We start from the raw sequence: 13,807 nt of genomic DNA on the forward strand, positions 1-13,807 counted from the left end.
ACGGGCAAGTCGAACCAAAGAACCATCGGCCAGTTGGAGCCGCAGCAGGGATCAACCACCACAGCCCTCAGCACTAACAACAAGCGAGCGATTTCTTCCCTTCTTCCTCTTCTCCTTCAGCCATCAGGGAAGCTATTCCCTAACCCCCCGCCAGATGAAAAATGCTGCAGCCTGCTACATGCTACATGGCGGAATTGGACCACGACAAGGCAGATGCGAATCCGGTGCGGCGGCTTGCTATTGGCCCTGCTTTCCGAAATCCAGTGCAAGTTCCCCCTCGCCTCGTGGGGTTCCAAGTCTTAGAGTTTGCTCTGTGCCCTTCCTCTTAGACGACTTGGGCCAAGCCGCGTGCCGGGAACAGAATATGCTATTTTAGCTCGAGGAAGTGGATTCTGGGCCCATTGCGCTTCTCGACAATCGAGAGCTTCATTAGGAGGCTCGGCTGTATCGACAGAACGACCTTGCGGCCGAAGTCAGACCTCTGATACACTTGACGTCGAACGAAGCGAAGTCAAGGCTTTCTCGAAAGAGCAAAGAGACATGCTGCGCAAGAACCGACAAGAAATTACACGGCGAATTTACGTGAAGGCATCGTGAACCGCCCGTGCAGACGCAGATGCGACCAACAGAGCTAATTATGGAGGCCGGCGCCGTCAGCCACCACGACTCCAACTCCCATTCGCCGGGTGGGCTAGCAAAGGGCGAGCTATCACAAGGGCTGTGCTGCAGGAGCATGAGGTAGCACCACCAACAAACTCAAGCTTACAGAGTCCAAAGTAGAGCACACAGTACCGTCTCTTCCGGGAAGAGCTGCTGCGGAATGAAGGCCCCAGCCTTACAAGCCCCCCAAGCCTGGTTCTGCTAAGCTGCAGGTAAGCAACGAAAAGAGTGAGCCTAAGCGGAGATCCAAGACATGACCAATCCTGAACCCAACGGGCACTGGGGCACCCGTGCTGAGGTGCATTTTGCTCTCGTGGCATTGGCATTGGCGTCGTTGGCGTCCCTCAGCTCACAGCCAGAAACGAGAGGTAGAGACAAGCAGCAAGACAAGGACGGTGAGGTGACAATAGCAACAAGCCCAAATGGGCACCACCAGGGCCCCGAGGCCCCGAGAGGCGTTCAGCTCCTTCACTTGTTTTTATTGAAGCTCATTCCCAGCTCATCCGGCGTAGGTCATCCTACTTTCCTCCCTCGTCCTGATTCTTACCTCCCTTGACCATACAAAATCGCTCTTCACCATCACAGTGGCATCCCAGGTAGATACCGATCGCCTGTTCTCGACTATCCGACTTCCAACCTCACTACTCCATACCATACCATACCAGGAATTGCCTTCAATACCTTGGGGTAGCTTGTTCTATTCACGGCACTGAGAACCGAGGCTGCCGGTTACCGACCCAATCTTCCTAATCAGGAAGCTGCCAAACCCCAACAACAGTTCGCCATACAGCACCACGTCGTCTCCTGATACTCTGGGGCCGGCACTTGAGCACCCACTCCGAATCTGCCAATCCCACCTTCAACAGACCCCCGTCCCGGCAATCATTTGCAACACCCCACAAAAGCCCGGGCAATATGCGTTCATCCCAGTCCGCTCCGGCGCTCGTTGCGCTTCTCTTTGCGGCCGCAGCCTCGGCCCTATCGCCGGCGAGACTGCATTGCCTTCGGTCACGGAATCTCGAGCTGGCTAGATTGGCGGCCTGCGGCGAACCTGGATCCGTGGCTCACTGCATAGAGATGCTCACAGACGACTTTACACAGACTGATCTGGAGAGATGCTACATCAATGCTGGTTGCGACTTTGCCGAAGCCGTGATTGAGTCGCAGTGGACTCTGGACAGGTGTGACAACAGCGGCAGCGCCCCTGCGGAACTGCGCAAACGCCATGTCACTGTCTTCGCGCGTCAGACTACAGAGGCGACTGCGGCAACCGCTGAGACGGCCACGGGTACAGCCACCGGCACGGCAACCTATTCCAAGCTCACGTGCTCAACGACGACAACCAAGGCGACCACGCAATGCCCCGTTGTCTCGACTGGCGTGCAGAAGGGCAAGACTCTCAAGGAAGGCTGCTTCCCGACACAGGTGGTGTACGGAACATGCGCGGCGGGTCTGCTTTGCAAGAACGATAACTCGGGCAACCCTTCGTGCAAGGTGCTGGACAACACTGTCTACCCTGGCGGCATCGCTGTGGCGCTCTTTTTCGCCGTGGCCATCACGGGTTCCATTGCGTGGATCACTTTCCTATGCTGCAAGGAGAGGAAGCAGAAGAAACGCAACGCGGCGAGAGCGCAGGCCGTTATGGATGCGAAGATGGCGGCCAAGCGACAGCCAGCTGTGCAAGTTCACGATTCGGACAACCAGCCTCTCATGTCGTATGGGCAACCGGCTGCTGCGTATGAAGCGCACGGTCCATTTGGTGACCAAAACCGGATGTAAGGCGGAGATGCGGATGGGTTGTGGATTGCGAGGGGGGGATGAATGATCAAGCCTCGACCAATACCTAGGCGAGCGTTGATCGGAGACGGAGGCGTAAAGAGCAGTCATGGTTCAAGATACCTAGTTGCGTCGGGATTCTTATTTCGGTGTTTAAAGGGCGCATCAAGGTTCATGGGATGAGGCATGAGCCAGCGAGTCAACCAAAATTCAAGTCACTATCAATTCATTTGAGATGCCTCGTCAAAGGCTGACTGTGCTGTCAAGCTGACCCTGCATAAAAGTGAATTAGTTGCTCTAGTATGCGACCGGCAGAGACCGGATGAGGGGGGCCGGGATCCGAACTCAATCGGCCGGCCGCTATTCTACTCCGAACTGCTGTCAAGAAAGACCACGGCGGTTCATGGCCACCACGTTTTTGCGAATTGCTGACTGGGGGAGATCAATTCGTGCTGGACGGATCTGGCAAAACGGGCGGGCATCGTGTGATGCGGTTTTTAGTGGCGGTAGCTCCCATGTCTCGCGATTCTCTGGGGTTGGAGCCGTTTTCTGACAGCTGCAAGCCCGCAAACCCCGGATCCGTGACTGGACCGCATGCGACGTGCAGCAGACCTTGGCATGTTAGGGTTGCGGATGTGTTGACCAAACATGAGATGAAGTGCAGGATACATGTTGGTGCAACACTAAGGAATAGGATGCCAGGATGACAATCTAAGAATTTTGATGGCAAGAGCAGAGAAAAGGTGGTGAGCAAGGTAAGTAGAGACTAAGGTGGTTTGTTGGTCCGGATCGATAGGAAAAGATAGGGGACCTCGGGAGTGGCTTCTCAGGTTTTGCGGAGGATTTTGTGGGAGTGTGCCATGTGTGACTCCTTGCGATTCACGACTGCGAGTTGGTGAACCATTTCTGGGGCAGGGAAAGTGTGGAAGCAGTCGCAGACGTCGGGTGTTTGCTCCGCCCACTTTCCTCGGTCTGGCCATTCGGGCATTCAAGGTCGGGGAGGGAGACCGGAATGGAGGAGGAGAGAATCAGTGTGGGGAACGAGGTGAAGGTCCAATCAGGAATGAGTCATAATGCGGTTGAGTCAGCAGAGGTGGCTGGCCATTCAGTCGACTGCAGTTTCCGTTGTTGCTGTCGTTCTTTCCGTGCTTTATACGTAGCTGCCGGTACCTTAGGAACTTACCAGTAAGGTACGGAAGCAGGAAGCAAACATCGGAGGAAGGCGGTAAAGATGCAGCAACTGCAGCAGCGCGGGAAGGAGCAGTCAATGGGAGGGAAGGTCAGGCCGATATCGCCACCCCAGATTGGACCTGAGGCCCGTGCCCCTCCCCCGATGGGCAACGCTTGTTCGTTCTCGCCCCCGGCGTGACCCGTCCTGCGCCCTTCCAGCCAGTCACCGGCCGGCTACCCCACACCTCGACAGCCGATAATTTTTTTTTGGTTTTTTCCCTGGCTCCGAAACAGCAGCCGCGCCTCTCCACCACTGCTTCTCTGCGTTTTTGGTGCTGCCAGACTGTGTGTGAGAGGGACAGAGAGACTACCCGAAAGTAAAGAGACAGAGACAGAGACAGCGGTGACTCTACACAGAGTTAAACCCCGGTGTGCGGCGTGCCTGTCTTCTACCTGTCTATTATCCTTACACTACCAGTTGTGTCTGTGCCCGGCCCCCAATTGCCAACCTCGAATTTGACATCTGCTCTAATTTGCCAAAACCTTGTGACTGGGCTTTCTTTCCCTTCCCTCCTCCTTCTCTCCTTCTTCCCTCCTCCAATTGACTCCACGATCTCTGCAACCTCCATTCCCCTTGCGATCGTCCAATTCGACGAGCCGCTCCCCTCTCGCTGTCTGTTACTCTCTGCTCTCTTCTCAGAGACATTGACGAAGCATCACACCGAGTTACTCCTTCTCTTCTTTCTCTTCTTCTTTCCACTTTGCTTCCTCTCTCCCTCCCCGGTTCCTCTCCACTCCACCGCACATCATGATGCTCCGAACTCGCCACGCCGCTCGCGCCCTCAAGGCCGTCTCAAGAGCGAGCGCTCCCCGTACCCTCACCACCTCCTCCGCCGTCGCCGCCATCCAGGCCACCAAGAAGGTTCCTTCCGGCGTGAGAACCCAGGCTACCTCTGCCACCTCGCCCGCTCCGTAAGCTCTTTCCCATACTCCCATTGACTGGGGGAACTGCACAGCTACTCGACAAGACAAAGCTGGTGACTCACGAAACATTCAGCTAACGACTCTGGTTTGCCAATTGCAGTGAGGTCCGAGACACGCCCGCACCCGCCTTCAACGCCGACAAGAGCCATGTCCAACCTCTCCAGCGCTCTGCCGGCCCGGAGATGGACGAGTCGTACGTAGTCCCTCGTCGCCAATTATACCCACCGCCATTGTCGGCTTGTTGGAAGCGCGCGGGAAAGCTTACGGTGTAACACAGGTTCATCGGCAAGACTGGAGGAGAAATCTTCCACGAGATGATGTTGAGACAGGGCGTGAAGCACATTTGTACGTGACTCAACTACGTATATTAGGATGGCATCACAAAGACATAGGACTGACCGTGACTCACAGTTGGATACCCCGGAGGTGCCATTCTCCCGGTTTTCGACGCCATCTACAACTCAAAACACTTCGACTTCATTCTTCCCAAGCACGAGCAGGGCGCCGGCCATATGGCTGAGGGCTACGCCCGCGCCTCGGGCAAGTGCGGTGTCGTTCTCGTCACCTCCGGCCCCGGCGCGACCAACGTCATTACCCCCATGCAGGATGCCCTCTCGGACGGTACCCCCATGGTCGTCTTCTGCGGTCAGGTCGTTACCTCCGCCATTGGCAGTGATGCTTTCCAGGAGGCCGATGTCACCGGTATTTCCCGTGCCTGCACAAAGTGGAACGTCATGGTCAAGAACATTGCCGAACTCCCCCGCCGTATTAACGAAGCTTTCGAGATCGCCACCAGCGGCCGCCCCGGTCCCGTCTTGGTCGATCTTCCCAAGGACGTCACCGCCGGTGTCCTGAGGAGAGCTATCCCCACCGAAACCTCCCTGCCGTCTCTCCCAAGCGCCGCCTCAAGAGCCGCCATGGCCCTGCTCCAGAAGCAGCTTGAGCAGTCCATCAAGCGCGTTGCTGACCTCGTCAACATCGCCAAGAAGCCCATCATCTACGCCGGTCAGGGTATTGCCCAGTCTGAGGGTGGCCCCGAGATCCTCAAGGAGCTTGCCGACAAGTTCTCCATCCCCGTCACCACCACCCTTCACGGCCTCGGCTCCTTCGACGAGCTTGACGAGAAGTCCCTTCACATGCTCGGTATGCACGGTTCCGCCTATGCCAACATGGCCATCCAGCAGGCCGATCTCATCATCGCCCTCGGTGCCCGTTTCGACGACCGTGTCACCCTCAACGTCGCCAAGTTTGCGCCTGGCGCCAAGGCTGCCGCTGCCGAGGGCCGCGGTGGTATCGTCCACTTCGAGATCATGCCCAAGAACATCAACAAGGTTGTCCAGGCCACCGAGGCTGTCGAGGGTGACGTCGCCACCAACCTTCGCACTCTGATCCCCTACCTGAAGCCCAAGACGATGGAGGACCGCAGGGAATGGTTCGACAAGATCAGGGAGTGGAAGGCAAAGTGGCCCATGTCCGACTACGAGAAGGCCGAGCGCTCTGGTCTCATTAAGCCCCAGACTCTCATTGAGGAGCTCAGCAACCTGACCGCCGACCGCAAGGAGACGACCATCATCGCCACTGGTGTCGGTCAGCACCAGATGTGGACCGCTCAGCACTTCCGCTGGAGACACCCCAGAACCATGGTCACCTCTGGTGGCCTGGGTACCATGGGATACGGTCTTCCCGCCGCCATTGGTGCCAAGGTCGCCAAGCCCGACGCTCTCGTTATCGACATTGACGGCGACGCCTCCTTCAACATGACCCTCACCGAGCTTTCCACCGCTGCGCAGTTCAACATTGGCGTCAAGGTCATTGTTCTGAACAACGAGGAGCAGGGTATGGTTACGCAATGGCAGAACCTCTTCTACGAGGACCGTTACGCCCACACCCACCAGCAGAACCCCGACTTCATGAAGCTGGCCGATGCCATGGGTGTTCAGCACCGTAGAGTGAGCAAGCCTGATGAGGTTGTCGATGCTCTTAAGTGGCTCATTAACTCCGACGGTCCCGCCTTCCTTGAGGTCGTCACCGACAAGAAGGTGCCTGTCCTGCCCATGGTGCCCTCTGGATCAGCTCTCCACGAGTTCCTGACATGGGACGGAGGTTAGTAGTTCCAAACTCTTGATCTGTGTAAGCATAACTCTAATCCCTTGACAGAAAAGGATAAGAAGCGCCGCGAGCTGATGCGCGAGAGAACGCGTGGTCTCCACGGCTAAACAGCCAGCCCTCGCAGCTCTTTCTTGTTATCTAATCTTTCCACATTGGAGGCGTCCATGCATATTGCTCTCTCATTTATACCACCAGGCTTTGTCGGGTTCTCTTTGGCCATAACGAGATCTCCACCTCGAGCAGAAAAGTCGTTCCATTGGGATCAGGGATTTTTCCTACTACGGGCGACTGTATCGCAGGTTTCGTCCGGAACAAAACGAGTTCAAAAACAAAACAAAAATTTAAAAAGTGCTTTATCGCAGCATTTTCCGTAGTCTGGGGGCTTCATTTCGGGCATTCACACCAAAAATCGACCGTCACGGAGTTGGGTTAGTTTACCTCGGCCTTGTCAAGAGAATGTACATATATAAAACTTCACGAGTTGAATGTTGAAAAGTTTTTTTTGCACCTCACTTCAGTCATCCATTACTTTTCTCCATGCATGATGTATAAACTTAATAACGTGACCATAATAACATGAAGCTTCCAAGTACGGATGAGCAAACAACACATGCATCATTTGCTTTAGGGCAGCGGTGGCCCACTCGCTATATGACCACAGGGAGAGTCACAAGTCGCAGAACGCTTCCCTCCTCAAAAAGTCGTTCGTCAAGACGGCATCCATACATATGCCGGGGCAGCAGACTGAGTCGGTGATTGTAGGAGTTGCTCTCGCGTTCGCGCTGATGGATTTCGGAATTCTGCAACGCCGGATTTCTTGTTCGTACCAAGACCTTTTTTGCGATGGAGGAATCATTGATCTAGTATACTTTAGACGAGCTTGCTTTTGCGAAGGTTCTGTCTTGGTCTGCCGGCCGGGCGTGAAACCAATCCTGCCTTCTCGAAAGCATTCAGCTGCCACGAGCTCCGTAGGATGATGGCAGCTGAGAGGTTTGATCATGTTTTCTACTGGTGCTATCGATATGACAAGAATGGTAGCTGAGCTCCAGATCGACCTGGTCCAGAAAATCACAGATACCCTGTTCCCGGCGTGACGACTTTGATGGCGACTTGTCAATGAATGGGGCTAATCAACAATAAATATTTCGTTGGTGACTAGTCTAGTCAACCGTGAGTCTTCCTCTGAGGGGTAGGCTTCATTCTCCGTTGTATCGACTCTGTGAGGCGGCGAACAGACGATGTGACTGGCCGGAAGCAGCGAGACCGAGTTTATCACTTGAGGGTTGTCAAGATTCTCAGAAAATGTGCAACGCAATAACATTCTTTTGCCTTACGAAATAACTACCACCGCCAAAAGTGGGCAGACCAAGACCAAGGAAGTCGTATCTGCCACGCCTTTGATGATCAAGGCAGTTATCTAAAACTCGTTAATTGATGAGGAACAGGTGTTACTTATGGAAACAATGACGATGTAGTACAAGCCTCGCAGATTGTTGACTACATCGTATCTATCTACTCGCTGTCCACCTCGTCCTCCGAGTCTTGGTGGTTTGTGGCAACGCTTGCTCGCTACGCATCTCCTCTCTTACCATGCCAAAGCCTTTCGAATCTCATTATGTTTTGCATTGGCCCCATTTTCTCTGCCTCTTCCCGTCGCTTTAGTACTCCTGCAACTGCAGAGACAAGAAAAGCAAGAACCACGGCTATGACAACGGGAAGAGAGAGGATAGCGATTCCATATCCAAGCATTCTAGCACCGAGGTCAATGTCTTCAAACATGCCAACAAGAAACGAAACAACAACAAGAATGCTTAAGAGTCCCAGCCCCAGCCACCACAGGATTGGTACAAATTTCCGGAACAACACGTACATAGCTAGCTGGTGCTTTTGCTTAGCCATATCCTCAACCGAGTTCATGTTCCAGTATGCGATCATATCGATCTGGGCCAAGTGCCTAGTTCCAAACTTTACGAAGTTCAAGACCAAGATGGAACAAAGTGCGAGCGCGCCAAGTAGAATCATGACACCAAAAAGGTCGTACAAAAGCGAACCTAGGTCCTTGAATCGCGTCTGCATGCTAAGGATCCCTGCCGATATGGAGAGAGGCAAGAAAATTGTGGCAAGGATACTTGGCTGTTGGACATCATCCATTTGTTTGACTTCTCCCCTTAATTCTAGCAGTCTAAGGTCATGCTCCATTGTAGCGGTAAGTCTCGATAAGCTACCACTCATCTGTTTGATATGGAGACGTAGTTCAAAGTCTATAGCTGCTATTTCAGGGTTCTCTGATGTTGTGGGTAACGTAATGTTGGACCTTGGCGTTGGCGTTGGCGTTGACGATTCGGTAGGACTTTGCATGGCGTTCTGGAGGATCTCAACTAGTGATTCAATAACTATTACCATTCGATCTCCGATTTCTGAAAATTGCTGAATCAACTGATAGTCTCCAGTGATTTTCTCAACATTGCCTTGTTGGAGCTCCGTGCGAGTGGTGTATACCCCTTTATGCTTCTTGAAGCCCTCTTCGAATCTCAGAAGGAATCGAGTGTATGACAGTAGATTTGCGTGGCAGAACTGTAAACTAAAAGCCTTTTCCCATTTCGGTGGAGTTTTAAGGTGGCGATACATGGCATTCATTTCGCATAGCTGGGAAGCAAAAGAAGCTGTTGCCTGATGGAGACCGAATTCTTCTTCCAATAGAGAACGATCCAGGACCGTCCAGTCTCTATTGATACGTGTTCTACACATAATGAACTCTGATCAGTCGTCAGTGTCATGCTCAACTAAGTCAATCTCATAAACAAAGAAGAGCCTACCTTGTAATTTATTGCCAGTGTTCTGAAAGCGCAGATACCGTACAACATTGACCCAACCAAGTCGATCACGACCCATGACCTCCTCCGTCCTTTCTATGAAGTCGAAAGACTCGAGTCTGAACCACCGGAATGGACTAACATTAGGCTGATTGGTAATCAAGGACAAGAAACCCGCAGTATTGTTTGCAAGGGAAGGAAACCTGCACGGAAAATCATCTCCAGATGTGGAGTCATTTCCACGAACGTCATCGCTAGGCAATTCCTGAAGGAACACTCGAGTCACCCCATGTCTTTGTAGTGGGACGCCGCCCATGAATGACTCTATCTGGACGTTGTTGACATCATCGTCAACGTCGCTTCGAAAGGTGAAGGGGTTTCTCGGTATCGGTCGGGGTGGATGGTGAACCAGGATCGTCCCATATCCCAATGTAACGACCTGGTTGATCTAAATGGATCCAAGGATCACTGGAATATAATTCTGCTGTCTTTGCAGCCCTGAAGATTCGGTCGAAGAGAGCCTTTGGTTGCAGCAGGCTTCCTAACACTGACAGTGAGAATGAAGCAAGGTACAACAGGTCTCCAACAAGCTCGGCCGCGCCCATCATGGAGCAATGAGAAATTTGGAATTTCCGAGAAACGGATTGTCAAGATGACAGGAAAGGAAAGATTTACAAGGCTATCGGCGACAGACCTGCCGGGAGACAGCCTTTATATTTCAAGGCAGTCGTACATCCCAGCCTGCATCACACCAGTCAGCACGCTCAACCAATCGGGCAGTTCGCATTTTCAGAAGCTCACCACTACGATACCTTCTCCAACGCATCCCACCACTGAGACACTTAGGTAGGCCCTGATAAAAAAGCCATTGCCGGTCATCGGTGACCGATTAACAGTCACAGTCTATAGAGGAAAGAGTGAGCTTGAATATTTATGGACATAATATCGGGCGAACGTCCTTTAGGCGGGTGACAGTCGCATAGTCGCTCTCACAGGCCTGTCATGTTGGGAAGGTACGCGCAGAGAAGATGCTGTGTAACTTGCCGGTGCTTCCGATGATGACGATCATTGTCACTTTACTCCCTATTACCTTTCTTTCCTCTCTTCAAGCGAATCGAGGGAATCAAGCTTTGAACTGTAGTGAAGCAATATGGGCGACAATGATAATGATGATGTGCTTGCGTACAAGTTCTCTTCTCACGAGACCTTATCTGACGGACCTGAGCTTTGGTGTGAGACAGCTTGCCAAAAACCATAACCGCCTCCAAGGGTATCTCCTGGCGCAGACAGTCCCTTCGAAGTAGGAGCTGCCTCCTTCGATTCCTCATAGGCCTACTCCTGTGGATCGGACCAAGTTGGAGACGATCACGGGCCGGTTGATAGTAGGAGATTGGGGATTATTTCGTGCTCCTTGTATCTCCCATTTCATCATTGATACAAACGATGTAAGGGTCCGGCATAGTCATGATTGGGCATTATCAGGAATGGCAAATGCATCTAGCTGCTACTTTACACCGAAACGTCAAAGTGCACAAATATGAGTAGGGGGAAGTAGGAGCAAGAAAGATAACTCCAGTCAAATTGTCTATATGGTATTTCCATCAAAGAACGCCCAGGCGTCATCATAATCATCGTTCTGTCAGCGCCGCCGTCGGATGTCAACAAAGCAATGTAAGTGGGTAGCCACTTCCCTCGCCTCTCTAGCGTCCTCGGTGACCCCGACATGTTGTCCAACCCAGTATAGCAAAGTAAGCTCATTGGGGGTATCTTGTAGTCTATAGTTTTTCGATCCCGACCCCGAAACTAACAAAGAAATCCAAAGGAAACATGTCTGTGAAGCTGCGCCACCACCCATGCATTCATGTCATGTAAAGCGTTAAGTAATACAAGTCTAAAATGGTTCATATGAACAAAGAAAATAGAAGAGGGGAAATTGGTGCAGAGACAAGCGCGTTATGTCTCAGATCCACCCAGGCAAGGCCGTCTTCTCCTCGACGGGTGACGTGACGGGCGACGAACGGCCACGACGCTTGAGGCGCAGGTTCTCGAGGCTCCTCATGCCCCACGAGCGGGGACGTTTTGCCGCGGCGGTGGTGGCAGAGGTGGATTGGGGGATCTGAAGCAACGGGCCGAAGCTGCTATCCTGGTCTTCGGTAGGTTGCGGCGAGGGTGTGAGGTGGCGCGCAAAGTCGCCGAAAGACCGTCGTTGTTGTTGCTGCTGATGAGGCGTAGTAGCATCGATCCAGGGGTAGATGGGGTTCTGGGGCAGCATGTTCGCCGTCGCCCTGTTACCCGGCATGAACATGGGATCAAAGATCTGCTCGTCCTCGGGCGGGCCTAGCACGACATCCGTAGACCAGGCGTCGCGCTCGGGGATGACGAGGGGAGTGCCCGGGTGCGGGTACGCCAGGGAATCCGGCTCCTCGGGAATCGAGCGCGGCGGCGGGTGCGAGACGGTGGCGAGCTTGACGGGGAAGAGGCTGCGGCGGAGGGCGAACATGGTCATCGCCGACGGCGGTTGCTCTTCATGCTGCTGCTGACCGCTTTCGCAGACAACGTCGCGGAGCTCGCCATGGTTCCTCCCTTCGCCTGCGAGCGGGCAGCGGGACCGGACGGGCCGGGTTGCTTCGCCTGGGAACTCGGGGGCCGGGTGCTCAGGGGAGGAGAAGCACGTCTGGCCGAGCGTCCAGGCGGCGTGGAGGATGCGCGGCACGTCGGCGAGGTGGCGGCACTCGAGGAGCTTCTTGAGGTCGCCGGAGGAGCGGGGTTGCCAGCGGAGTTGGTTGCGTGCGGCTTTGTCCCAGAGGGTGTGCTTCCACTCGTCTTTGAGGGAGCGCTGGCGGAGCAGGTTCTGCATCTGGTGGTAGTATGTCCATTCTGATGAGACGAGAGTGTTATTGCAGCCGCCGCTAGTGTTGTTGATGGTGCTGCTACGTTTGTCAAAGTGGCTGGCGAGGTGATCAAAGTAGGCGTCGGCCGTCTTGGGCGCCTCGCCGTCGTCGGCAGCCTCGTAGACCTCTTTGCAGCCGATGAAGCCGCAGGCGAAGACGACCTGCGCGCAGAGGCCGACCTTGACCTGTTCCGCTGCCGCCACAGCCGCGGCGGGAGGGTATGCCGCCTCGCCTTGGTGGTGGTCGAGCTTGACGTGGGCAATGTATGCCTTTTCAAAGTCAAAGATCATGCGGCAGTTGTCCTGCGGGCAGACCCAGATGCAGTCGGTGTTGTGGAAGTTTTGGAGGTGCTTCTTGAAGTCGCTCTTCCTGCCGAAGCCGACGTAGACGTCGTGGATGGCGCACATGGGACACTCGATGGGCTTGCGGCCGCCGACAGTACCGGAGGACGGGGACCTCATGCTGGCAGCGGCCTTCTTCTCGCGTGATGGTGTTGAGGAGAGGTGCTCACTGATGTGGTGATCATGCCACTCGGAGCCGGAGAGGGAGGGTGTCACGGAGGGCGACATCAGGAACGGAGCGTCCACGGCGTCGGCCCAAGGGCCAGCTGCGGCAGCGCCGCCGGGCTGCTGGCTGAAGTAGCTTCCCGATAGCGAGGCAGCTTCTGAGCCGCACAAGGACGCATCGGAGCTGCTCCAGGGGCCGGCACTGTTTGTGAGGGATGGCGCGCTGTTGTTGCTGCCAAAGGTTGAGGTGGAGAGGGCCGAGTTCCTTGCCGGGGCGTCCATGTGGTGAGGGTTTCGGTGGTGGTGCTGGGGCGGAGGCCGGAGGGATGTATAGTTGCTGCCGCTGATGGTACGGAGAGTGGTTTCCAAGCTTCCGGAGCCGTACCGACCGGCGAGGTCGCACAGAGTCCGGACGTCTTCTGGTAACATGTTTGATGGGCTCCTAGTGGGATACATGATGCGCTCACGGTTCAGTCGCTGTGAGACTGATGATGGTATCTATCGTTGCATGAAGCGTGGGATGGTGTGTTCAAAGGTGTAGTTGGTGTAGTTGTCCTCGGCTACAAAATGAACGAGTAAACGGAACGACATTAATTTGAGGGAGGACTGGGCGAAGTGCGAGATGGGGTGCGGTTGTTATGTAGTGGACGTCGACTCGATCGCGATGCGAAGTACGTATTAGCGGGCCGGAACGTATGACAAGATCCGAATGGCAAAGGGAAAAAAAGAAAGCCGCCAAGGCTAGGCACGAAAGAGCAGCGACTGGACATTTGTATACCAGCCCTCTGTCTTGCCAAGTCAAGACAACCCATCACCCCATCAAAGAAGGCCACGAGGAGGAGACCAAGTCAAGCATGGCCAGGTCAGGTTGCGAGCCTCTGAGAGAACGCCAACGCGA

At 54.2% G+C, this 13,807-nt stretch overlaps 4 protein-coding genes across 4 annotated transcripts; 2 read left to right on the forward strand and 2 right to left on the reverse strand.

Annotated features, from left to right (window-relative positions):
• Positions 1–1,575: 1,575 nt before the first annotated feature.
• On the forward strand, positions 1,576–2,439 carry BDZ83DRAFT_720153 (uncharacterized protein; the record flags this gene model as incomplete). Its single annotated transcript, XM_060512250.1, has 1 exon — positions 1,576–2,439. One exon carries the CDS (start codon positions 1,576–1,578, stop codon positions 2,437–2,439), a length of 864 nt encoding a protein of 287 aa, XP_060364103.1.
• A 1,975-nt stretch (positions 2,440–4,414) lies between these two features.
• Positions 4,415–6,806, forward strand: BDZ83DRAFT_752884 (acetolactate synthase catalytic subunit; the record flags this gene model as incomplete). The annotated part of the gene is made up of 5 exons (XM_060514267.1): positions 4,415–4,578; positions 4,691–4,783; positions 4,868–4,935; positions 5,002–6,693; positions 6,748–6,806. 5 exons carry the CDS (start codon positions 4,415–4,417, stop codon positions 6,804–6,806), a joined length of 2,076 nt encoding a protein of 691 aa, XP_060364104.1.
• A 1,301-nt stretch (positions 6,807–8,107) lies between these two features.
• Positions 8,108–10,184, reverse strand: BDZ83DRAFT_624000 (uncharacterized protein). Its single transcript, XM_060508420.1, has 2 exons — positions 9,516–10,184; positions 8,108–9,455 (listed from the first exon to the last, which is right to left on the reverse strand). The coding sequence occupies exons 1-2, from the start codon at positions 9,826–9,828 to the stop codon at positions 8,269–8,271; spliced, it is 1,500 nt and encodes a 499-aa protein (XP_060364105.1). The 5' UTR covers positions 9,829–10,184; the 3' UTR covers positions 8,108–8,268.
• A 1,288-nt stretch (positions 10,185–11,472) lies between these two features.
• BDZ83DRAFT_579481 (uncharacterized protein) lies at positions 11,473–13,365 on the reverse strand (the record flags this gene model as incomplete). Its single annotated transcript, XM_060505243.1, has 2 exons — positions 11,473–12,033; positions 12,070–13,365. 2 exons carry the CDS (start codon positions 13,363–13,365, stop codon positions 11,473–11,475), a joined length of 1,857 nt encoding a protein of 618 aa, XP_060364106.1.
• Positions 13,366–13,807: the final 442 nt, after the last annotated feature.

The sequence above is a fragment of the Colletotrichum acutatum genome, assembly GCF_030867785.1.
Source record: "Colletotrichum acutatum strain CBS 112980 chromosome Unknown BDZ83scaffold_56, whole genome shotgun sequence".
Lineage (NCBI taxonomy): Eukaryota > Fungi > Ascomycota > Sordariomycetes > Glomerellales > Glomerellaceae > Colletotrichum > Colletotrichum acutatum.

Coding starts and splice junctions, on each gene's coding strand:
- BDZ83DRAFT_624000 (XM_060508420.1), bottom strand. CDS start 9,828: ATGGGCGGCGTCCCACTACAAAGACATGGGGTGACTCGAGTGTTCCTT. Junction 9,456..9,515: donor CACTGGCAATAAATTACAAG/GTAGGCTCTTCT, acceptor ACGACTGATCAG/AGTTCATTATGTGTAGAACA.